This window comes from Nansenia antarctica (assembly GCF_963989245.1).
Source record: "Nansenia antarctica genome assembly, chromosome: 1".
NCBI lineage: Eukaryota > Metazoa > Chordata > Actinopteri > Argentiniformes > Microstomatidae > Nansenia > Nansenia antarctica.
The window spans coordinates 66,542,969-66,567,585 of NC_137674.1; the positions used below are offsets into that span (position 1 = coordinate 66,542,969).

The window sequence follows — 24,617 nt, forward strand, 5'->3', positions numbered from 1 at the left end:
CTCCCCTTCAACACATGCCTAGTGCATTCCACAACGGACCTTGCCCGGCCACGCGCTAAATTATACTGGATTTTCTCCGGTGTCTGGGAGTTCGCAAAGGGAGTTCGCAGCCATGTTTTCAATGTCACCTGATACGAACAAGACCATTATATTATTACAGTATAAGCAGCACTCGAGTTGAGGGGGGATAAAAACAGTCAAAATCGTCCCCCTTCTAAAACGGCCATCCCCTCTTTCCATACTTTATGTCATTTTATCAATGAACGTGGTATTACTGCTATTTCAAGGTGCGAGGGGGCACGCACACATGCAATGACATTTTTACCAAGTTACTGACACTGAAGTCACTGACGCTGAGGGGATGCTAAAATATTCCTCATATGATAAAATCCACCACCTCCCCTGATTTTCTTTTACAACTTGAGTAGCCTACTGAGTAGCATTTGCCTGGTTAGTTGTCATGATCAAACGGTACAAATGCAACTTACCGAGAAGCCACCCTTCTCTGCCCTCTCCCGCTTCCAGACTATCCTATAGCACTTGGCTTAATTCAGCCGCTATAATTGAACCGCTATCACAGGGCGTTAATACAAACCTCATTCACCTGCGTTCATTTTACCTGCATTTATAGAAGGAAGCACGTACGCAATTTTAAACCATCGCAGCCCGTTTTATAAATAATGCTTACGTCCGTTTAGAAAAATGTGCTTACGTGAAAGTCAAAGATGACGTTCAAGTACTTTTTTTATAAATGAGGCCCCTGGTCAGACTTGTAATCAAAGTTGTATGACCTTCATGGAGATAGAAGCCATTTGTGACAGCAGCTGGTGAAACCGGGAACAAGTTGCCAACCGATGGACCGTTCAGACTTTTATTCTGAAAAATATAAATATATTTCAGAATGTAATGGATTCTGTGAGTAATCCCCACTACTACCTAGTTAGTGTGGAGTAGTGGGGATTACTCACCGAACCCATTGCACTGCAATGTTTTGGCTTGACTAGCGAGTGTGTCATTGATTTTAAAACAAAAGTGAAATGTATTTACATTTTTCTAAATAAAAGTCTGAACATTTTGATTGGTTGGCGACTTGTTTCCGGTTTTACCAGATGCTGTCACATATTCCCATGTTGGACAGAAAGGAGCCATACGTTCTGTTGTTTACAACAAAGGCAATGTCCATAATATCATATGTTATAATAAGCTTCCTAAAATACAGTATAAGGTTTCAGTGAAGATTCAGTGTAGGAGACATATTGAGACTGAATTGCCAACCACTGTTCCATTGCTTACCAGGACAAAGTAGACATCACAGTAGACATCACAGCTCAGACAATATCCGCTGTGACTACCATCTATGGTAATGTGTTGACTATGTAGTGTAGGCAGAATGAACATATACAAGGTAGGGGAATTCTTTCCTCTTTCCTGGCAGCAGCTGAAGCATAGGTCAGCCTCACACATGACAGCAGACCAACGGGGCAGAAAATCAAAACCCATGGAGTCCCGCAACACACACACACATACATAAACACACACACACACAAACAAACACGCACCTCCACTCATGGTTCAAAGATGGGGGCTTCCACACACACACACGCACAGTGGGCACGGACAGTGGGCACGGCTGAGTGGTCACAAAAAAGAGTGTCACCTTCCCCATGAGAACTGCGTGGGTCCTATTCTGCAAATGGGCTCAGGGGAGGCAGGGGCACAGACAGGGCCATGGGCTCTGGGGAGGCAGGGGCACAGACAGGGGCACAGACAGGGGCACATCAGGGGCACAGACAGGGGCTCAGGGGAAGCAGGGGCACAGACAGGGCCATGGGCTCTGGGGAGGCAGGGGCACAGACAGGGGCACAGACAGGGGCACAGACAGGGGCACAGACAGGGGCACATCAGGGGCACAGACAGGGGCACATCAGGGGCACAGACAGGGGCTCAGGGGAAGCAGGGGCACAGACAGGGCCATGGGCTCAGTGGGGAGGGGGCTGTGGAAACAGGTCAGACCCAGTAACACAGGGATAAGACATGAGACCCCTAACCCTAACCCTAACACAGGGATAAGACATGAGACCTCTAACTTACCATCAGGAGCTCTGATCTCAAGCCCCACAATGGTGCCTGCCAATGGAGACTGGAGACACGAATGTAATCCAGGAGATTAGGGAGACCATTCACTAAGGGCATCTGTGTACCGATTCCCTGAACCCCTAACCCTAACCCACTGTCTGACCCTAACCCTCTGAACCCCTAACCCTCTGTCTGACCCTAACCCTCTGAACCCCTAACCCTCTGTCTGACCCTAACCCTCTGAACCCCTAACCCTCTGTCTGACCCTAACCCTCTGTCTGACCCTAACCCTCTGAACCCCTAACCCTCTGTCTGACCCTAACCCTCTGTCTGACCCTAACCCTCTGAACCCCTAACCCTCTGTCTGACCCTAACCCTCTGTCTGACCCTAACCCTCTGAACCCCTAACCCTCTGTCTGACCCTAACCCTCTGTCTGACCCTAACCCTCTGAACCCCTAACTCTCTGAACCCCTAACCCTCTGTCTGACCCTAGGCAAGGCAAGGCAAGTTTATTTGTATAGCACATTTCATACAACAGGGGCAATTCAAAGTGCTTTACATACATTATTTGAAAATACAGCAAGAGCAGCATAGTAAGAAAATAAAAGTTACAATGAATAAAAGGAAATATAAGAAGTAAATAGATAAAACATTAGACAATAGTAATAAAAAGACATTGATAGAAGTGTTTGTGTTTAATCATAACTGCTGCAAAACATGAAGGTTTTTAGCTTAGATTAAAATATTTTAAGGTTTTGGGCCTTGTTAAGCCTCATTATGTAATAACTGCACATTATGTAATAAAATCCCAAAATGTAATAAAAAGTCACTTTCAATATGTAATAACACTGTATGATGTAATAACCTGCACATTATGTAATAAATTGGCTGAACGCAAAATGTAATAACGTTTGCCCTTGTTAAGCCTCATTATGTAATAACTGCACATTATGTAATAAATCGCCTCAACGCAAAATGTAATAACATTTGCCTTATTATCTAATAAATGTATTACATATTGTGCAGGTTATTACAAAATGCGCCGGTTGCACTTTTTTGTAACACAATTGAAAAAATGGAAATGTAATAAATATATTTGACCATGAAAAGCATTTTAATTCTCCAACATAAAAAAAAAATCCAAAAGTGCAACCGCCGAATTCTGTCTGACCCTAACCCTCTGAACCCCTAACCCTCTGTCTGACCCTAACCCTCTGTCTGACCCTAACCCTCTGAACCCCTAACCCTCTGTCTGACCCTAACCCTCTGTCTGACCCTAACCCTCTGAACCCCTAACCCTCTGTCTGACCCTAACCCTCTGAACCCCTAACCCTCTGTCTGACCCTAACCCTCTGAACCCCTAACCCTCTGTCTGACCCTAACCCTCTGTCTGACCCTAACCCTCTGAACCCCTAACCCTCTGTCTGACCCTAACCCTCTGAACCCCTAACCCTCTGTCTGACCCTAACCCTCTGAACCCCTAACCCTCTGAACCCCTAACCCTCCGTCTGACCCTAACCCTCTGAACCCCTAACCCTCCGTCTGACCCTAACCCTCTGAACCCCTAACCCTAACCCTCTGTCTGACCCTAACCCTCTGAACCCCTAACCCTCTGTCTGACCCTAACCTTCTGTCTGACCCTAACCTTCTGTCTGACCCTAACCCTCTGAACCCCTAACCCTCTGTCTGACCCTAACCTTCTGTCTGACCCTAACCTTCTGTCTGACCCTAACCCTCTGAACCCCTAACCCTCTGAACCCCTAACCCTCTGTCTGACCCTAACCCTCTGAACCCCTAACCCTCTGTCTGACCCTAACCCTCTGAACCCCTAACCCTCTGTCTGACCCTAACCCTCTGAACCCCTAACCCTCTGAACCCCTAACCCTCTGTCTGACCCTAACCCTCTGTCTGACCCTAACCCTCTGAACCCCTAACCCTCTGTCTGACCCTAACCTTCTGTCTGACCCTAACCCTCTGTCTGACCCTAACCCTCTGAACCCCTAACCCTCTGTCTGACCCTAACCTTCTGTCTGACCCTAACCCTCTGTCTGACCCTAACCTTCTGTCTGACCCTAACCCTCACCAAATACAATCACGCCTGGTACAGGCTGGTGAAAAAAGTAAATACAAATATTTTGAAAAGAAAAGAAAACTCCCAGATTCCCAGACTCCCAGTTGGTCTAAACTGGAAACCTGTTTGAATACAACAATCTATCCTGTCTACCATTGATTCTTGACAGCGACAAAACATGTTTAGGTCTTCTTTTTTCTTTTTCTTTTTTCTTTTTTTAAATACTACATTAATTTGAAATGGATATACAGTATGTATAGACAAAGGTCTCAGCTGACCAACCATGTAAAGGCCAATGCACACGGCGTGCGATGTGATATTGTCGCACAACAACATCCGATTCTCCATTCACACCCACACACTTCGGTGGTGTGAATTGAGAATCGAATGTTGTCGTGCGACAAAATCGCACGCCGTGTGCATTGGCTTTAAGAGAAAACTTTTTTTTTAATTAAAACACTTTAGGAAAATGTAGCCTACATTCAATCACTTCAAAACGTGATTTGTGTCAACTCCAGCCCACACACCAAAAAGCTGAGTGTAAACAGTGTTAAGTCATCAAGTATTTGATTCCATTGTTTTGAATGAGACAATGCACACGGCGTGCGATGCGATATTGTCGCACGACAACATTCGATTCTCCATTCACACCAATTGAAATAATTCAAAGAATTGAGAATCGAATGTTGTCGTGCGACAAAATCGCACGCCGTGTGCATTGGCCTTTAGTCCAAAAAACTCCAGCCCATTTAACTGTAACAACTCTGTGAGTCAGACCCTCTCCTGTCCTCAAACCTCTGCATGCTGAGCACCAAATCAACCTCTAAGCTAAATGCTAAGGAACCATAAAACCACCAAGTACCCACAGCGATCCATACTTTAAAGAGTTGTCAGGGGTCCTGTTCACTCTGCAGAGCCGTCACCGGGGGGCTCTGTCCTATTTCCACCATCTTAATTACAGCACTGCTGATTGGCTGCTTTGGTTGCCAGAGGCAGTTCTTTTACAGAGAAAATGCAACACGGTGGAAATGCCTTATCAGGCTTCAATGTCAACATTAGAGCTGATAAGGAGCCTATTGATATGGTCAGAGCACCTTATAGGACCATGGAGATAATGACTAATAAAGGAATAAAGTGATTTGTAACCAAAATGTGGTCGTGAACATGTGAAATCAATGGAGGAGAGAGAATTTTACTAAAAGGTGTTGATCAATTGAAGTCACAATCTGAATGGCGGCACAGAGCAGAACAATACTTTATTTGCTTTATTCTATCAGCAATCCATCCTCCTATAGTAGTACCTTTGTGTATAGGACAAGCTGCATTCTAGATTCAAAGCCTAATAGATGCTAATCTGTTGATCCCAGTTCCCTGCAGCACTCATTCATGGTCTCCCGCCCACACAGCTAATCCATGCTTCCACATGTAGCACCTGCAACCCAAACCCTGCTGTACTGTATGTGATCATTGGCATGGCTCAAGGTGACACTAAATAGAGGTAACATTGCTTATCTAAACATAATATCTAACCCTAACCCTACAATAGAGGTAACAGTGTATATCTAAACATCATATCTAACCCTAACCCTAACCCTAACCCGACAATAGAGGTAATAGTGTATCTCTAAACATCATATCTAACCCTAACCTAACCCTAAGCATCATATCTAACCCTACATGATAGCATCATATCTAACCCTAACCCTACATGATAGCATCATATCTAACCCTAACCCTACATGATAGCATCATATCTAACCCTAACCCTACATGATAGCATCATATCTAACCCTAACCCTACATGATAGCTGACATGCAGGACAAGGTTGGAGGCCCAACCCAGGGGTGTCAGATGAATCAGGTGTGTCAGATGAACCAGGGGTGTCAGAGGAACCAGGGGTGTCAGAGGAACCAGGTGTGTCAGAGGAACCAGGGGTGTCAGAGGAACACAGGTGTGTCCAGTTGCTTTGAAGATCAAATAATTGTGACTGCAGCTGGTGAAAGCGGGAACAAGTCGTCAACCGACCAAGTGTTCTGACTTTTATTCAGAAAAATGTAAATACATTTCAGCGTTGTTGAAAATCAATGACACACTCGCTGGTCCAGCCCAAATATTGCAATGCAATGGATTCGGTGAGTAATCCACACTACTACCTAGTTAGTGTAGAGTAGTGGGGATTACTCACCAAATCCATTGCATTGATTTTCAACAACAACAATTTCAACAATTTATCAAATTGTTCAGAATAAAAGTCTGAACAATTTAATTGGTTGTTCCCGCTTTCACCAGCTGCTATCACATTTTAGGGAGTCACTGTCTCCAGCAGGGCCCAGTTACAGTGTTCCAGGGATCCATCATTGTAATTTTTCCTGGCTAATTTTCCATTACATTTTTCTCCCTTTTGGAAGCTTGTTCGTAGCTCAGCAGATTATTTTCCTCCAACCCAAATAATTCCTTAGAGCCTGGGAAAGGCTGCAGATGAAATATTGATTAAGAGATAGCGTGTCAGTGCAATTGTTGTGCTAAATGAATGCCCCGCACAAGACAAATCCTGTTGACAATTTCCGTCTAGGTCACTTGAGAAAAAACACAATTATAAAGCATCATTACACATTACCAATAGATATGCATACAATATAATATATAAATAATAATCAGCCAGAAATATATATCATGTACTGTGTCCATATTCTATAACATTAAGTAGTGGTGGAATATCGTAGCTTAATGTTGTAATGGCACTTTGTTTAAATACCACAACATAAAATAGTGTATTTTACTGTAGCTCTCCTTTGCGTAAAGTTTTGACAGTTCTTGTTTGCATTCTCCTAGAATACATTAAAGACTTCATTTTATTTATTTGTATTTAGCCTTTATTTAACCAGGGTCGGTCCCATTGAGACACAATGATCTCTTTTTCAAGGGAAGCCTGGCCAAGACAGCAGCTTCAAAACATCAAGTTTCAACAGCCAAAACAAACAGCACAATTAAACAATAAAACAACACCAGATCAACAACAACAAATAGATAAAATGTGCCTGCCTCTCATCAACCTCATAAATATTAAATTGAATCTAGTTGTAGTTGGTTTCAGGTTTCAAGTTTATTGTTACATCCCATTATACGAGAGTACAAGTATATAAGTATAAGAGTATATTAGTATACAAGTATATAAGTAGAAGAGTATATAAGTATATAAGTATATAAGTATAAGAGTGTACAATTCTTACGCTTCAGTTCCTCGACATTACAGCAAACATTCCTAAAGTGGGTACTCCATCTTCATTTGGATCAGTCAGCCTGTAATTGATTTAAAAATTACCTACAGGATAGGACTCAATGTATTTCAGTTGATGGAGTTTTTCTCCATAGAATGAAGGTCTTGCAGGGCTCGATTCTATGTCCACTGTTGTTTACCATTACATTTTACTGAAATAATGTTGCTTTGTCCTTGAACAATTGTAAATTAAGGTTTTTTGGGGGGGGGTTTCTCTAGATGTGAGAATGTCTTGTAACATTGTTTACAGTGATCTGCATACATGTATTTGTACCCTAGGGTGGGTGCCTATATTGAGCAAGTCCCTCATTATACCTGGGCCCAGTATTTAAAAACATGTAATCTAGATCAGAATGAGACTTTTTTGCTGTCCAGGATCAGATCTATCTGGCACATTTGTAGTAATATAAGGAAATCAGTCAGCTCGATCTGATCCAGATTAAATGTTTTGAAATACTGGGCCCTGGACATTTTAATCGCTGATAAACTGCCTTTTAAAACGCATGTTGAAAAATGAATCAATCAAAAATGAAAGTATTGTTTTTGTATACTGTAGAAATAAGTCCTGCTTCACCTTCGAGAATAGGAAGAAGACTGTCCTTGACTATGATGACACAATGTAAATGCACACGGCAGCCTCACTTCTTAAACCACTAGATTTGATTCATCACTTTAGCCATAGTTTCCTCACCATTGACTTTTGTATCAGTCTGTGGATTGGGATCTTTGACATTGAAAAGGTATGATCATTGGACTTTATTTGTATATAAAGTACTTTTACCTCAAATCATTGCTTGTTTGCAACCTACTGTAGTGTTGATCACACACCTCACACGCACCTCACACGCACCTCACACGCACCTCACACACACCTCACACGCACCTCACACGCACCTCACACGCACCTCACACGCACCTCACACGCACCTCACACGCACCTCACACACACCTCACACACACCTCACACGCACCTCACACGCACCTCACACGCACCTCACACACACCTCACACGCACCTCACACGCACCTCACACACACCTCATATGGTAGACTGAGGTTGGAACACTTGACCCCACACAGTTGGAACACTTGACCCCACCAAGTCCTTGGTTAGGAACCAGCTCCTAGAAGCTTGCGCTTGCTTTGGTTAATTAATGTATATGTAGGCATTTTGTATTTATTGCATTGTATATCTAAGGTGTTGTTTTGTAATCATATTTGTATTGTAGACACCTGCAAAGTACAATATATCTCAGTGTGTCTCCCTGGATAAAATAAATCTCTGCAGAGCTGCATATCCAAGATAGGAGTCTCTGACTCATGGGCCATAATCATTTCGATAAACTATTAGTAAATTAAGGAATGGTATATATCGTATATTATCTGAAATGCCAAAGGAAAGTGTGATCCTAGAAATAGACCCGCACATTAAATATAAATTAAACTAATGATCATTAATCATGTAGCCTCTTTTTCATTCAACATACAGTAGGTAGCCTACTCACTGCATGATTAATTACTTTTGTGAAATACCCGCCGTCATTAAATATTGCAAGCTGACATGGTTTACAAAGCACTCTCTCTCTCCCTCTTGTATTGTAGGCCTTTATTCCAAAATGTGCCATTAAGAGACTATTAGACTTGCCTAGATCAGCACTTAGAGTTCATAAACAAATACAGAGAAATCAGGCTACAGTATCTGCTAAGAGATATCATGATCCCATACTTTTCCAGATAATAAAACACACACACACACACACACGCGCGCGCACGCACACACACACACGCACGCGCACGCACGCACGCACGCACACACACACACACACACACACACACACACACACACACACACACACACATACACACACACACACACACACATACACACACACACACACACACACACACACACACACACACACACACACACAAACTCTCTCTATTCTGTCTCTCTCTCTCTCTAGGCTGTTGCGCTCTCTCTCTCTGTAAGGGTTCAGTCTCCTTATCCAACAACACGCTACCAGACATTATAGTCTTCTCTACAGAGAGCTGAAGATTGACTGGATCAGGGCTATTTTGCTATTTTGATGGGAGAAACATTCTGATGTCCTTTCGCAGAAAAGGACTCGACACTGTTTCCAGATAGACACCGGTGTCCTCAAACACGATCACCATGGATCTCTCATTTATGGCTGCGCAGGTAAGACCGATGTGGCGTATTGTATCAATCAAGAGAATGCATGTGTTGAAAATTCATATCATGTTCACCCACAAAGATTGGTCTCCGAAGCTTGATAAGGGTGATAATAAGGCACCTGTATGGAATGAATAAGCGAGGTAAAGGAAAGTAGCTGTACCTGCGAAGTTTTTCTGTTACGCAGTTTGCTCTCTCATGCTGTTGTCAAGCTGAATCATTTTGCAGACACTTGACAAAAAGTCTATAAATGCATTACAAGCTATAATCTTTCAGTGCATTTCTTGAATCGTAATAAGTTGATACCTGTCGTCGTACCAAGTGTCGTTACTTGTTGAGTTTAACACGTTTTAATGGGACATGTTTTAGATGAGCAGATCAATTCAAGTTAATTTGAATTACTAAATAAGATCATTAAAATAGCGTAGGCCTATCCTAATTATTCAGAGAGTGAAAAATATCACCAGCATAGGCTTTCCTTTATTTTGTTGTTCTTTTCAAAATCCAAAATGTTGTTTTCATAATCATTGTATTTATTACACCAGAGATGTTGTAACTTTCTAATCATCAGTAGGTTATGCCATCGTTTAATCAGCGCAGATCTATATATATTCAATTAGAATAGAATTGAAGTTGATCAATAGCTATTAAGGTTCCCTAATGGCTACGCAAGTGTCAAATGAGCAAATGAGTGATTCAGTAATTGTACCACTACTCTCAGCAGTCAGCATACAGGTCTTCATGCAACAATTATTCAAATTAAAGATGATTATTTTACACTATACAGTACCAGCCAAAAGTTTGGACACACTTCCCCATTCCATTGAATGGGAAAGTGTGTCCAAACTTGTGTCTGCTACTGTATATGTACAGCTTACCTTGTCTTTCCACTTGTCTACTTGCTTTTTGAGCTTTTTTTGTGTGATGTCTTCATGGCTGCTCTCATGCATGTACAGGAAATTGGCCATGTCTCTCAATACAGCCATTTGTACAGGCAATGTACAGAATACAGTGATTTGCCATTGGCAATATAGGCAAGGAGGAGAGAGGACCATTTTAATCTCATGCCTGTTTGTCATGTGCTCTTGTCAAGGGGAGTTGGAGATGAAGATGTAGGTGAGATTGCAGCTTGGGAGGCAGATATGATGTCAGCCTGAACCTTGACCTGATGTCACACAAATGCATTTATGACTTTGTCACTTTTCATGTGAGCTGAAAACATGGAGTTCCCTATCACTGATTGCAATTTGGTTGCAAGCCAGGTGTTCTGATACTGGGTCTTCAAGTTATCAAAGGATGGTCATTAAAGAGTTGACACCAAGCCTGCCACCTTCAGAGAGCTCTCCATTAGTCTCTGTTAGCAGCACCTCCGCCCGCCTCTCTCCAAGCTCTTAGCCCAGAGCCGTCTCACCCTGACAGGCAGGAGGTAGTCACTTCAATATTAATGCTTGAGACGCTGCCTCTCTTTACGAGCCTCAGAGCCTTGGATAGTACCCAACCAGGAATAATAACATTACAGAAAGTGTCGTAGAGATGTTAAGAATAGACATTCTCTTCCTAAGTATATTCCTCTACTTAGTCTTTTACATGTTGGTTTAAAATCACAGGGCATCATAAGACAGTAATGTAGTCATCTATGTTGCTCTTAATTTGACTTGTAGGCTTGGTAGCATACAGTATATTTCCTATATTTACTATGCTGTTATCGGTATAACGTTTCCTCTAATGTTTAGCCAAGACTGTCCCTTTAATGGTATCCTTCATACTGTGCCCTTGATGTAAATTCATATTGGGCTCTATTTATTTTGACAGATTATAATCAAGATTATAATTATTTCTCACAGAGCCCTTCCATTTATCTCATGTCAGAGATATTGTCTGGGTCGTCTTCTAGCAATGATGTGTCTGTTCTGCTCAGTCAGTGCCTATGGCCACTGTCACTTTTAACAACGAAACAACCCAAAGAGTGGTTTGGTCGCATTTAACAAAGACTGATCTCCTGAAACCCAACTGCAGTAATGATTTAGTGCAATATTCAGTATCTCTAAATGTAATGACGTTTGACTTTTATCTATTTATTTTGCTGCTTTATTGACAGTGCATGGCAGTGGAGCTGTGGACAAGGTGGGCTGAGCTGCTGCTGGGATGAAACCAAGTCTGGAACAAAATAATACTTCATATGGTTGTGGGCGTGGGGGGTTACGGTCAGTCAGCCAGGGGGTTTAGACATACAGTGAGTGCTGCAGCCCCCCCCCCCCCCTCGAAGAGGATGTACTCCGTCACATCGGACCCTCATGTCTGATTGCTCTCAGGTCTCACCACCTGACCAACCTCATCCACCTTGTGTCCTTGGCACCAGCAAACCATCAGCAAATTGTTTATTCATTATTTCCCCATCAAGAGCTGGTTTGCCTTGCCCTAAGCCCTAGGGTGTGGCAGAGTGTGTAGAGTACAGTAATTAGCTAGGAGAGAGTATTGGCGTCTGGCTATAGCCATGCTCTAGCTGCTGGGCCCTGTGAACGTGTGAACGTTCAGACAAGGGCTGAACACTGCCGGTTGTCAACATCTCTCCGGGGTTAACGCCTGCATGGTGCAGCGGAGGACAAGAGGCCCACAGAGCAAATGAAGCCCCTAGAAGATGTGTGTTGGGTATCTTATTGCTTCTCTGGTAACCTCTGACACATCTTTAGGGCTGTATGAAATATATATTGCATTAAATGATAACTATCTGATCCAGACAGACTGGAGCTGGGTTAGTAGGAGATCGTACTCTATCTCTGTAGAGAAGGTGATTGTGTTGATAATAACTATGGTTTGGAATGCCTTTGTGAATAAATTAGGCTGTGCACTCATGGTGCTTGTAGGTTGTTTACCCTGTAGAGAATGCAAATTGGAGTGCAAATGGGAATGGCAGTGCATTGTGGGGGATACCACAGAGTTAGTGAGTCATTTTCTGTAGCCAGAGGGGGACCTTTCTCTCTCAGAGCTGCAAAGAGAAATAGCCTAAGCAGGCTATTTCCAAACTTAATGGACTTAAAAATGTCTTAAAATATATATTTTGGCCCTTTGAACAGGCATGGTCAAGTGAACAAATGAGACCATGGCCACAAATTATGTAATCCTGTTTATTCATCCGGCCTCCGAGTTTTCTTCTATTCGTCTCTATTAATAGCAAAGGCACTGTGAACATGCATGTGCATAAACTAGGACTTTCCTTTTCGCAAATCCACGTATTCTTTTATCTTACAAAGCAGGGTGAAATACCGATGTATACATTTTTTATGTCAATCAACATATCAACATTTTAATGTCAATATTGCTAGAGCTAGTTATAAAAATGTTCAACCCTATAAAGTATTTGCTAAATAAGGGAGCTGTAAGGCACAAAACAAAATATACACTATGTTCTTGTTAAAGAACCAACCAAGCATTGTTTGAAGTGTTTTAATGGGCATTGGCACAAAACTTCCTAAAACATAAAATCAAGCAATCCCCAAGGAGGGTAGATGCAAAGTAATGATATGGATGGAGGGATGTTCATTTTCAAGGATCTACAATGGTTGTTGACCAGAGTGATCTACTGCGTTTCTAATCCACATGTTATCTAGTTTCACATTTAAGCGTGCATGGAAAAGTATCACACACACATTAGCATGCAAGTTGCTTGTCCAAGTGTTCACAGATGAAAGGACATTTTAATGTGCTTTAATGTGCTTTTACTGTGTATTTTAATCATTACCCAGAAATAGCTTTTATGCAGTTAGAATGGAATAGATCTTAGTTTTACTTACTTTTTCTGTAAAATATTCTGTAAAGATGTTGTGGTCTGGTCATGACACCATTGACCCTTGCTTCATGTGAAGCTATACAGTAATCACATATGACCATCACAGAGAGTTTGAATACTGAGTACTGTCAGTGCCTCGAGACATGCCAGGATGTACAATACAGTACTACATATGTGTTGGAAATGAACTGTAACACCTAACTATTATGACTAATGACTGCTGATGAGCCATGAGGCAGGGGTTGCTTCAGGAAAAATCTCAGGAGCAGAAACAAGAGACAGGAGAGAGAGAAGAAGGCATCTGTGTCCCAGTCAGCAGTCTGCTGGTTTTTAAACAAAACCCACTGGCCGGACACTATCTGGTGCCCTACTTTAACCCTAACCCTATCTGGTGCCCTAACCCTAACCCTAACCCTGACTACAGATTACAGATAGGCACACATTCTTGACTGAGATGCACACTAAATATTGAGAATGATGTGATGAACTCACTCTCACAAACAATACAACATACATGGAATACAACAGTCAATGATGATGAGCAATGACTATAATGAACACAACATTAAGGTTAGGGTTAGGGTTCATATTATCAAAGAGTATAGAAAACATAATAGAAACATACCAATTCTATCATACGTAACAAGCCGCTTGTTCCAGCTCCTCAGTCCTGGCTGGTAGAAGGCTTGGCCTCTCACTGAGGCAAGCTCATAAAAGGGGATTTGTATGCCCTGCAAATCGGAGTCTCATGTGTTTTCAAAGGAGGCCAAGGGCAGGGGGAGTGTCTGGAGTCCTCTCTGGGTCATTGCAATGGCTAACAGCAATGTAGGGCACTCACTGTGGCTCTCTCTGATCTCCACTGTAGTGTGAAGGACACATGATGAAGCCGTCCATGTTGAAGTGTAGAGGTGGGCAGGTATCCCTCAACACCTCAATGTTTATTGTTGTTGTTTATTGTTGACCCCTGTATGACCCCTGTATGGATGACACTGTATATGGAGACATTACAGTTTAGGGTTTTGGTTTCCATGATTCAGCCATCTGCGCTTTTCTTTTCCTCACTCCTATGACTAGCGAATGTGTCATTGATTTTCAACAATGTTGACATTTATTTAACATTTTCAGAATAGAAGTCTGAACAATTTGATTGGTTGCCGACTTCAGTTTCACCAGCTGCTGTCACATTATGTTTACATCTGACCTGACGTAACCCTGACTGATGTCAGACTCCTACAATGGCACTTCCCTGAAAACACTCCATCCTCAGGGAAATAAAAGCTCAGTTTGGTTAATATGGCTGCTCTGTCTTTGTTTACTTGCCTTTTTTCATTCAGCTTCTCTAGTCAAATAAATATTCCTTCCTCTGTGTGTGTGTGTGTGTGTGTGTGTGTGTGTGTGTGTGTGTGTGTGTGTGTGTGTGTGTGTGTGTGTGTGTGTGTGTGTGTGTGTGGTTAGTGTGACATCATGTGGAGCAGCAGACCCTCTGAGCAGCAGCTAGCTAACTCTGTAACCTCTGTATGATTCTATGATGATAGGGTCAGGTAGGGTCAGGTAGGGTTAGGTGCCTGCTGGCTGCATACTACCGTGAAGACTCCAGACACAAGCTGTGCAGTATCCCAGTCAATGCTCTCCTTTTTCAGCGATGTCATCTTGCTGTCCTCAGGTTGACCCTCTACAGCAGGGCTGTGGTCAGCTACACTACTGGTTAGCTACACTCTTGAGTCCAGGTACCGGACTGTAAAATAACAGTCCACATTCACTCTCTTATTGTGTTATACCCACAAGACATTCTTATCTGCGTGGCAGGGAAAACAGTGAGAACGTTTGGGATTTTTTTCCCAAGGCAACAATGATAAGTCTGTGATGAGTACAGTGTTTTGTGATTCTGCCACAGCCCAGAGTGAATATGAGAGGAGCTGGACTCCTGGCAGACACAGTGCTGTTAAGGAGATGAATGATTTGGAACAAGAGAGAGGCAGAATAGCTGGCTGACTCTGTTTTGTCAAGGGCACGACACGCCATCTTCAGTAATGGGATAACACTCATTTGAACTGGCCTGAGAAATGGTGGCTCGCTAAATAGAACCGCTACTGAACTGAAATGAAACTTTTCAATGTTTCAGTATTGATATTCCTGTCATGAATATCACACCATGCTCATTAGTTTGAGGCACTCATCAAATGCTGTGGAACAAGGCCATGGCTATGGATTGTAAGGCAAAAATCCAATAATTGCAACACATTTTCAAGATGAGTTAATAGAGTATGGCATACAGTACACTAAGCGAAATAGTGTTGTCGCCCTAACCTGAAAAAGAAGCGTATTTTTCTTGTCTCACATTAGTATGTTGGTGGAGTGATGGAAGGTGGGTGTTTCAGAGGGTAATACAAATGCAGTACAGGTCCTTTAAAAGTGTTAAGAAAAATGCCTTGCTGAGGTAAATTAAAGTGTATGATGTCTTATAGACTTATTGTAGTATTCAAGGTTTTTCCTAAAGAAAATTAGTTACATTAGCAGCATGCAGCATGGGGGGCAGGTAGTCTAGAGGTTAGAGAGGCAGGTAGCCTAGAGGTTAGAGAGGCAGGTAGCCTAGAGGTTAGAGAGGCAGGTAGCCTAGAGGTTAGAGAGGCAGGTAGCCTAGAGGTTAGAGAGGCAGGTAGCCTAGAGGTTAGAGAGGCAGGTAGCCTAGAGGTTAGAGAGGCAGGTAGCCTAGAATTTAGAGAGGCAGGTAGTCTAGAGGTTAGAGAGGCAGGTAGCCTAGAGGTTAGAGAGGTAGGTAGTCTAGAGGTTAGAGAGGCAGGTAGTCTAGAGGTTAGAGAGGCGGGTAGTCTAGAGGTTAGAGAGGCAGGTAGCCTAGAGGTTAGAGAGACAGGTAGCCTAGAGGTTAGAGAGGTAGGTAGTCTAGAGGTTAGAGAGGCGGGTAGTCTAGAGGTTAGAGAGGCAGGTAGCCTAGAGGTTAGAGAGACAGGTAGTCTAGAGGTTAGAGAGGTAGGTAGTCTAGAGGTTAGAGAGGTAGGTAGCCTAGAGGTTAGAGAGGCAGGTAGCCTAGAGGTTAGAGAGGCAGGTAGCCTAGAGGTTAGAGAGGCAGGTAGCCTAGAGGTTAGAGAGACAGGTAGCCTAGAGGTTAGAGAGACAGGTAGCCTAGAGGTTAGAGAGGTAGGTAGTCTAGAGGTTAGAGAGGCAGGTAGCCTAGAGGTTAGAGAGGCAGGTAGCCTAGAGGTTAGAGAGGTAGGTAGTCTAGAGGTTAGAGAGGCAGGTAGTCTAGAGGTTAGAGAGGCAGGTAGTCTAGAGGTTAGAGAGGCAGGTAGTCTAGAGCAGGGGTCGGCAATAGGCGGCCCGTGGGCCATTGCTGGCCCGCCACCAATAATATTTGGCCCAGCAGATTATTTTGAGAATCCACTTTTTTTCTTTTTTTTTTTTACAATATCGGACCGACAGTCCCACACCGCGCCTATAATGTCCGAATAGAGAATCTACCACCACCTGAATAATGCTTATTGTACTTTTATTCATGTTGAGAGTGAATGACACAGACAATCAGGCAGCGGGGTGCACCGAAGTGCACTGACGCTGAACCCCGTGAATCATAAGTAGGTGGACATGGTGCGTGGTGCTGAAATAGCCGACATGCGGTGTGGTTTGAAAAAAATAACATCAGCTCATTAAATCATTCAAACGTAATGTTTACGTATGTGACTGCAACACACATATGAACAGTAACAAAGCAAATTCTGTTTAATTTTCTGAAAAACATTGACAACAAAATCGGCGCAAAAGTGGTGGTAGGCCTATGCTCCTGAAACGACAGAGCAAACGCGCTATTAGGGATAATAAGTACAGCCATAAGCCATTCATTCAAAATATACAAAATACAATTAGGTTATTAAATACAATAACGACAGGCTTGGTACTCACTTAATGTGAAAAGTGGCATCTCCCATCGGTCACTATTTGCTTGATATCTGGTGATATTGACGTCACTTTAATCCGCAGGCAGTTTTTTAATTTTATTTTTATGCATCAATCGATTCCTCTCGTGCGTCTTTATCACATTCATTGAGGAAAAGGACGACTCGCATGTATAGAAAGGGAACATTGTGAGCAGGGAAGATGTGAGTCTCACACAACGGCTTTGCATTGACAGGTAGGATGAACGTATAGTTCGCTGTCCATTCCTCTTTAAATGGCCTGTTTTCACCTTCAACTTTCCTCTTTAGACCTTTGGAGAGTGACATTATGTTTCTCTTGCCATCTGGCAGGTTAAATGTTTAGCTAACTTCACCCGACACGCAAACAACCAATCCAATAATAAATAATGTGACCTTGTCTGGAGGAGGGGGGAATCATTCAGAATAAAAGTATGTTAAATAATTATTAGAATAAGTTAGGCTGCGATACATCGTCAGTCCACACATTTATTATTCAAAACTATGGAAAAGGGTGAAACTACGTTTCAATGTTGTTGAGAATCACAACACAAACTCGCTAGTCAAGCCTATACTGCAAAGAAATGGATTGGACTGCTACCTAGTTAACTATAACACTACTTTACATTGTTAGCAGGCTCACAAAACAAGCTGTGTTAGTTGACTAGCGATGTGTACATTTCTCGAAAGAAAAGTCAAAGCATTAGAACGTGTCACATTTGTTAACAATCAATTACTTAAATTATCCTTTGATTATGTTCGGGCCCGCCATCTAGTGGCTAAACATTTTTTGGGCCCGAGGCCAAACCTAATTGCCGACCCCTGGTCTAGAGGTTAGAGAGGCAGGTAGCCTAGAGGTTAGAGAGACAGGTAGCCTAGAGGTTAGAGAGGTAGGTAGTCTAGAGGTTAGAGAGGCAGGTAGTCTTGAGGTTAGAGAGCAGGTAGTCTAGAGAGGCAGGTAGCCTAGCCCTAGAGGTTAGAGAGGCTGGCTAGGAATCGGAAGGTTGCTGGTTTGATCCCCGCCTCAGGAGCTGCATGTGAGCTGGTGACTGGAGGGTTGCTGGCATCATATCTAAGGTGCCTACCACTGCCGTTGTGCCCTTGAGCAAGGCACTTAACCCCCAATTGCTCCAGGGATTTTCCAAGGCACTAATTGCTGACTATGGCTGACCCTGTGCCCAGAGCAAAACATACATTTCGTTGTGCAATGATGAAAAGGTTGAATCCAATCTAATGCCTCCCTGTAAGATAAATGTGACAAACTAAACAAACTATTGCAGGGTGCTAAACTGAGTGGACGAACGCACACACACACACGCACACGCACATGCACGCACACACACACACACACACACACACACACACACACACGCACACTCATTCAGGACAATTTCTGAAACATCCCCGCTGACGGTGCAGTGTGTTGAGACGGTTTAGACCTGGGGCCTCATTTATAGAAAGTACTTTGGATAAAATGTTGATCTTACCCGTGTCGTACGTACGTAGAAAACCACGTCAAAGTAGTGATTTATACAATTTCAACGTGAGTCGATTTGACCGTGGAAACGATTGTAGCTCTATGTCGGGTGAATACCTTGCGTACACACATTACCTACTGGTTATGCGGAGTTATTACAGGCATGTGAGCCGTTTAGAAAAATGAGCTTACGTGCAAGTCAAAGATGACGTTCAAGTACTTTTTTATAAATGAGGCCCCAGGGCTTCTCAAAGTCCAGGGGCCTCATTTATAAAAAAAAGTACTTGAACATCATCTTTGACTTTCACGTAAGCACATTTTTCTAAACGGACGTAAGCATTATTTATAAAACGGGCTGAGATGGTTTAAAATTGCGTACGTGCTTCCTTCTATAAATACCAAATATACTTGGAATTGAACACAGGTGAATGAGGTTTGTATTAACGCCCTGTGATAGCGGCTCAATTATAGCGGCTCAGTTAAGTCAAGTGCTATAAATAGGCTTGATTGAGGTGTTGAGCAGAACCTTTGACTAGCAAGATGGCAGAAAGAACCAAAAAGAAAAATTATAGTGAGGAAGAGATTGATTGTCTATTATCAGAGATCGATGCCCGATATCAGACGCTGTTCGGCAGCCTCAATAGTGGCATCACTACAAAATCTAAAGCTGTTGCCTGGCAGTGTGTCACTGCCAGTGTGAATGAAGTTGGAGAAGGGGGGAGAACACTGGCGGAGTTGCGGAAAAAGTGGGCTGACATGAAGCTTCAGGCCAAGAAACGAATCGCGGACCACAAAGCGAGTGTGCTGGCAACAGGAGGAGGACTAGGCGCACCGGAGCTGTCTACAAGGGACCAGCTCATCGCCTCCATCCTGGGGCCATGTGCAACTGGTGGAATTTCATCACAAGGCGACACAGAGCTTTTGGTGGATGAAGGTGAGTTTCCTGTGTGCTTATTTAAAGAAGGTCATAAAACTCAAAATGTTGATATGGACCCATATGATCGTAAATAACCTTATAACAGGGCTTAATACCGAACTTCTTTAATCCAATTAAAATTAATCCAATTAAATAATGACATCTCATGTGGTCGTTTCAACAATGTACATTTTTATTTACAGCATCGCAGGAGACTGATGAGCCTGCATTGAAAGTAGCGCGTGTCACCAAGGAGCGCGAGGCCACCGCACAGCAGAGGGAAAGGCGAACGGCCTCGGCAGCATCCCCCACACCTCCAGAGGAAAGGCCCTCCACCTCAGGCAGTCGTCCCACCCCCAATGTCTTCAATGACGAGGTCCTCCAGACACAGCGAGACCTCTGCAATGCAGCTAATGCAATTGTAGAAGAGTTGAAAAAAATCTGTAGAGTTCTCACTCATCTGAATAATTTAATCATTGAAAGCATGCAGTCCGAATATTATTTTTTTTATGTGTGCATCAACTACATTGTGTTAATGAGCTGTTATTGACGTGCTACCTTAAATGCGTTGTATTAGCTGGCGCCTTATCCTTATCGCCTTGGTCAGGGCTGCTGCTCCATCAGGTGGCGGATTAGAGGGCTCTTGTGGATCCATTCTCACGTCCAGTGGGTTCAGCACCAGTCCATGGCTTAGCGCAATGTTGTGGAGCACACCGCACGCCAAAATTATGCCCGACACCTTTTAGGGGGAAAATCGTTAATTTTATTACGAGCCACTTAAACTTCGCATGAATTACAGTAGGCAACGTTTTTCCAGTGCGGCTCACATGCCTGTAATAACTCCGCATAACCAGTAGGTAATGTGCGTAAGCAAATGAATACTCGACGTAGAGCTACGATCGTTTCCACGGTCAAATTGACGTCACGTTGACATTGTATAAATCACTACGTTGACGTGGTTTTCTACGTACGACACAGGTAAGATAAAAATTTGATCTAATCACGTTCTATAAATGAGGCCCCAGACCACGGTCCGTCAATACGGATAAAACAAAATAAAAATATTGATTTCTATTTGCTTGCTAGATAACATGAGTAGGATTGATTTGCATAATTTAAAAGCTTTTCTTGATAATGTTTTCTTGTAACATTACATTTGTGCTTTGATTTATGCTTTTAATACATAAATACAATATTAAATACCCTAATTGCCCCAAATAGTCCCACTAGGCTTGGATGTATTTTGACTATCTTGACTGTCTTGAACTTGAGTGTATGTTGCTTAAAGTGAGCTGATTAAATGTTATTTTGTTATCACCAATCGCTCTGGACCTCTGACCTTGAATAAAAATCTGATGCAGACCTTTGAGTAATACGTTTAAGAACCCCTGCTTTAGAGAGTATCACAGTGTAGCGTATCTTTCCCAGCATCTGAACTGTACAGATGATGGGAGTGTGTAGTTTCAGTGTTAAGACTAACCCTAACATGTACAGTTGATGGGAGTGTGTAGTGTCAGGGTTAACACTAACCCTAACATGTACAGTAAGTGCTTAGTACTCTGTGGTTCCATTGAACAAACAGCAGCTTTGGGGTTTTTAACTTTCCTGTAGCTGTCTGTAGAATGCAGTAACATCATTTCCCTTCTTTCAGCAACCGCCAGCTATAGGACTGGAGATCATCTAGTGAACAGAAAGCACTTAAAATACCATTTCTGACATCAGACTGGGGGCTTCTTTGAGAATCTGCCTGGTAGTGCCTGTTAACTGGTTGTGACAGGTGTTTTGTAAGGAGAAAGTGCTGTCTAACATGTGAACCAGGCTGGAGTGTTACAGCCATACGTAGGTGGGACTTTCTCTGACCCATCTAAGATTCGCTTTGATATTCGCTCAAAAGGGAGTTATTTTGAAATGCTTTGTTTCTTCTTTGTACAACTAGTGGTCATATTTGAACAAAAGGTATATGGTATGAGATACATCATTTGTAGTACAATGTATTCTAACTGTATTCAAACAAAATAAAATGAGCATTAGAAGTGGTTTTGGTTTTAACAATAAATAATAATTCAGTTCCATTGTCCTCTCTTCCAATTCAGAATTGCTGAATTTCTTCAATTCAGTTTAGGTAGCGGCACAGATCCTTCCCCATTCAAGTAAAATCCCAGATTTTGGGGGGAGATTGTGATTGAAAAGAGGCACATGTTCCATGTATGTTTACATTTAAAGAGATGGTGACATTGATGAAGAATACACTTTGTGCTGGGACATAAAATGTACTGAATCCAGGTGGTCTGGCTGGGTTTGTCCTGAATGCTATCTTGTTAATGTCCCTTAATCACTGGCTCAGCTGCGAGTTAGTAGGCTTTTTCCACTAGGGAGCCAATATGTGAGATCCATTTGTTCAGCCCAGAAAGCCATTTCACAAAGACGTTAAGGCTGTGACAGACACCTCTATTACCCTGAACATAGCACTTTAATGGCTATTTGGAGCCAAACAAATGTAATCCGATGCATGAATGAATGAGCATGTCTGTGCCCCATTTCTCATTCAGACTGAACTGTTTGTCTTCATAGCCATACTATCTTATCTCTCCATGGGTAAAGGTCTGTGGCTGTCTGTGTGTGTGTGTATGTTTATCTATGTGTTTGTGTGTTGTGGTGGCATGTTTGTGGATTTTATAAAGAATCCTTGCATTTCTTGATGAAACCCATCAAGGACACCTTCCACAAACTGACAGACCCATGTCATTCAGTCAGACTTGCCTATACATGTGTATTATGTCTTCTCTAATCAAATGTGTATGACTGAATGCTCCCTAGTGGAAAAAGCCTACTAACTCGCAGCTGAGCCAGTGATTGGACTGGTTTCAGAAGATTTCAGAAGATGTCTGACAGGGTTATGTTATGGAGAGAGATAGTGTAACCCTCACCCAAATGAACCAATAAAGAATAAACCACGAGAGTTAACAACCTACAACTGGTTTAGCTATAGCTGAGAATTCGTATTGTCACAGTATGTGCACAACATTTGCAACACATTTGCAAAGTGTCCGTAAGAAGGGGTATCTTTGTCATTTGGGTGAACTATTCCTTTATTGCTTCTCTAGTGATTGTCTATCTGTACAGTATGTGAGATGATGTCCTCTATCTGTACAGTATATAAAATGAGAATGCAGCCTCACCAAATCTCTTGTTTTGTACATGTGGTACACAGAGAAAACCAGAGTCAGAAGACCTGAGAGCTCTATTGGGCTGATGTATGTAGATGCATTTGAATGGAAAATTGTAAAATGGTTGAGCATTTTAACTTATGCCTTTTCAAATAACCTCACCCTTCAGATAAGGGTTCCGCATTTGAAGTGAATATGTAGCAAAAAAACGTTTCCAACCAGACTATGTACTTCTTCAAGTATTTGACAAAAGAAAGATAACTGAAATATGTAGATAATATGACGGTTGTACACAGAAGGAGATGAGGTTATTGGACTGGTGATTCAGAGGAAGTGTTTTGGGTACACAGTACAGTACATAACAGGAACGTGTAATCATAAGGGTATTTTTCTCTATTTCCATTTAATAGCCTTCACATCTCTCTCTTCCCAGATCCCGGTCATGACAGGGGCCTTCATGGACTCATCGCCCAATGATGACTACAGCACCGACCACTCCCTCTTCAACTCCTCAGCCAGTGTCCACGCCGCCTCTACCGCCCACGGCCTGCAGGAGGAGCCCCAGCCCATGTCCCGTGACGCCATCTGGCTGTGGATCGCCATCACTGCCACCATAGGGAACATCGTGGTTGTGGGTGTGGTTTACGCCTTCACTTTCTGAGGGCAAGGCTGGTCTTATTAGGGTCATATTAGGATCATATTAGAGTTATGTTTAGGGTCATGTTAGGGTTATGGTCATATTAGGGTTATGGTCATATTAGGGTTAGGGTTAGGGTCATATTAGGGTTAGGGTTAGGGTTAGGGTCATATTAGCGTTATGGTTAGGGTCATATTAGGGTTAGGGTTAGGGTCATATTAGGGTTATGATTAGGGTCATATTAGGGTTATGGTTAGGGTCATATTAGGGTTAGGGTCGTATTAGGGTTAGGGTCATATTAGGGTTAGGGCCATATTAGGGTTAGGGTTATGGTCATATTAGGGTTATGGTCATATTAGGGTTAGGGTTAGGGTCATATTAGGGTTAGGGTTAGGGTCATATTAGCGTTATGGTTAGGGTCATATTAGGGTTAGGGTTATGGTCATATTAGGGTTATGGTTAGGGTCATATAGAGTTTCCAGAAAGTTGCAGGACAATTCACTGGAACATTAGCTTCTAGAACTGCGTTAAGGCTACATTTACCCAGAGGAGAGAATGACTCTCCATTGCATCTTGTCAATCATTAAGGAGACAAGTAACAGTTTACAAATTCTGATGAACTGAAATCAATACTTGTTATATGGTGGTCGTGTTATAACCATATAATACATAGTGTACATGTATAGTGCTGCCAAAGGTTGAAATATGGAATAGTGTATATATTTTCTGTCCACCATAATATGGTAGACAGAAAATATATACACTATTCCATATTTTGTCCATAACATATTGTGTTAGGATGTTGATATGTTTCAGATAAAGCTTTAAATAGTCAACAGACATTAATTATAGTGTACGGTGATGTTCATGCTACTCTGAATAGCCTCAAAACCTTGTGCCATGTCAAATAATCTCTCCAAACAAATCATGGTAAAGAAAGTAACAGATTTTTTTCATAGATTTGTACATGTTCACTGTACTACAATATACTATAATGGCCTTAAAAAATCTGCTTGTGGAGCGATAATGTTTAAAAGAAATAGCTCCTCACCATTGTTTAGCTATGGTATTGGTGTATTGATTTATCC

At 42.4% G+C, this 24,617-nt stretch overlaps 1 protein-coding gene across 1 annotated transcript; it reads left to right on the plus strand.

The window, feature by feature from the left end:
- Positions 1-9,598: 9,598 nt before the first annotated feature.
- On the plus strand, positions 9,599-23,553 carry LOC308175813 (uncharacterized protein C14orf132; the record flags this gene model as incomplete). The annotated part of the gene is made up of 2 exons (XM_080550369.1): positions 9,599-9,625; positions 23,326-23,553. 2 exons carry the CDS (start codon positions 9,599-9,601, stop codon positions 23,551-23,553), a joined length of 255 nt encoding a protein of 84 aa, XP_080406495.1.
- Positions 23,554-24,617: the final 1,064 nt, after the last annotated feature.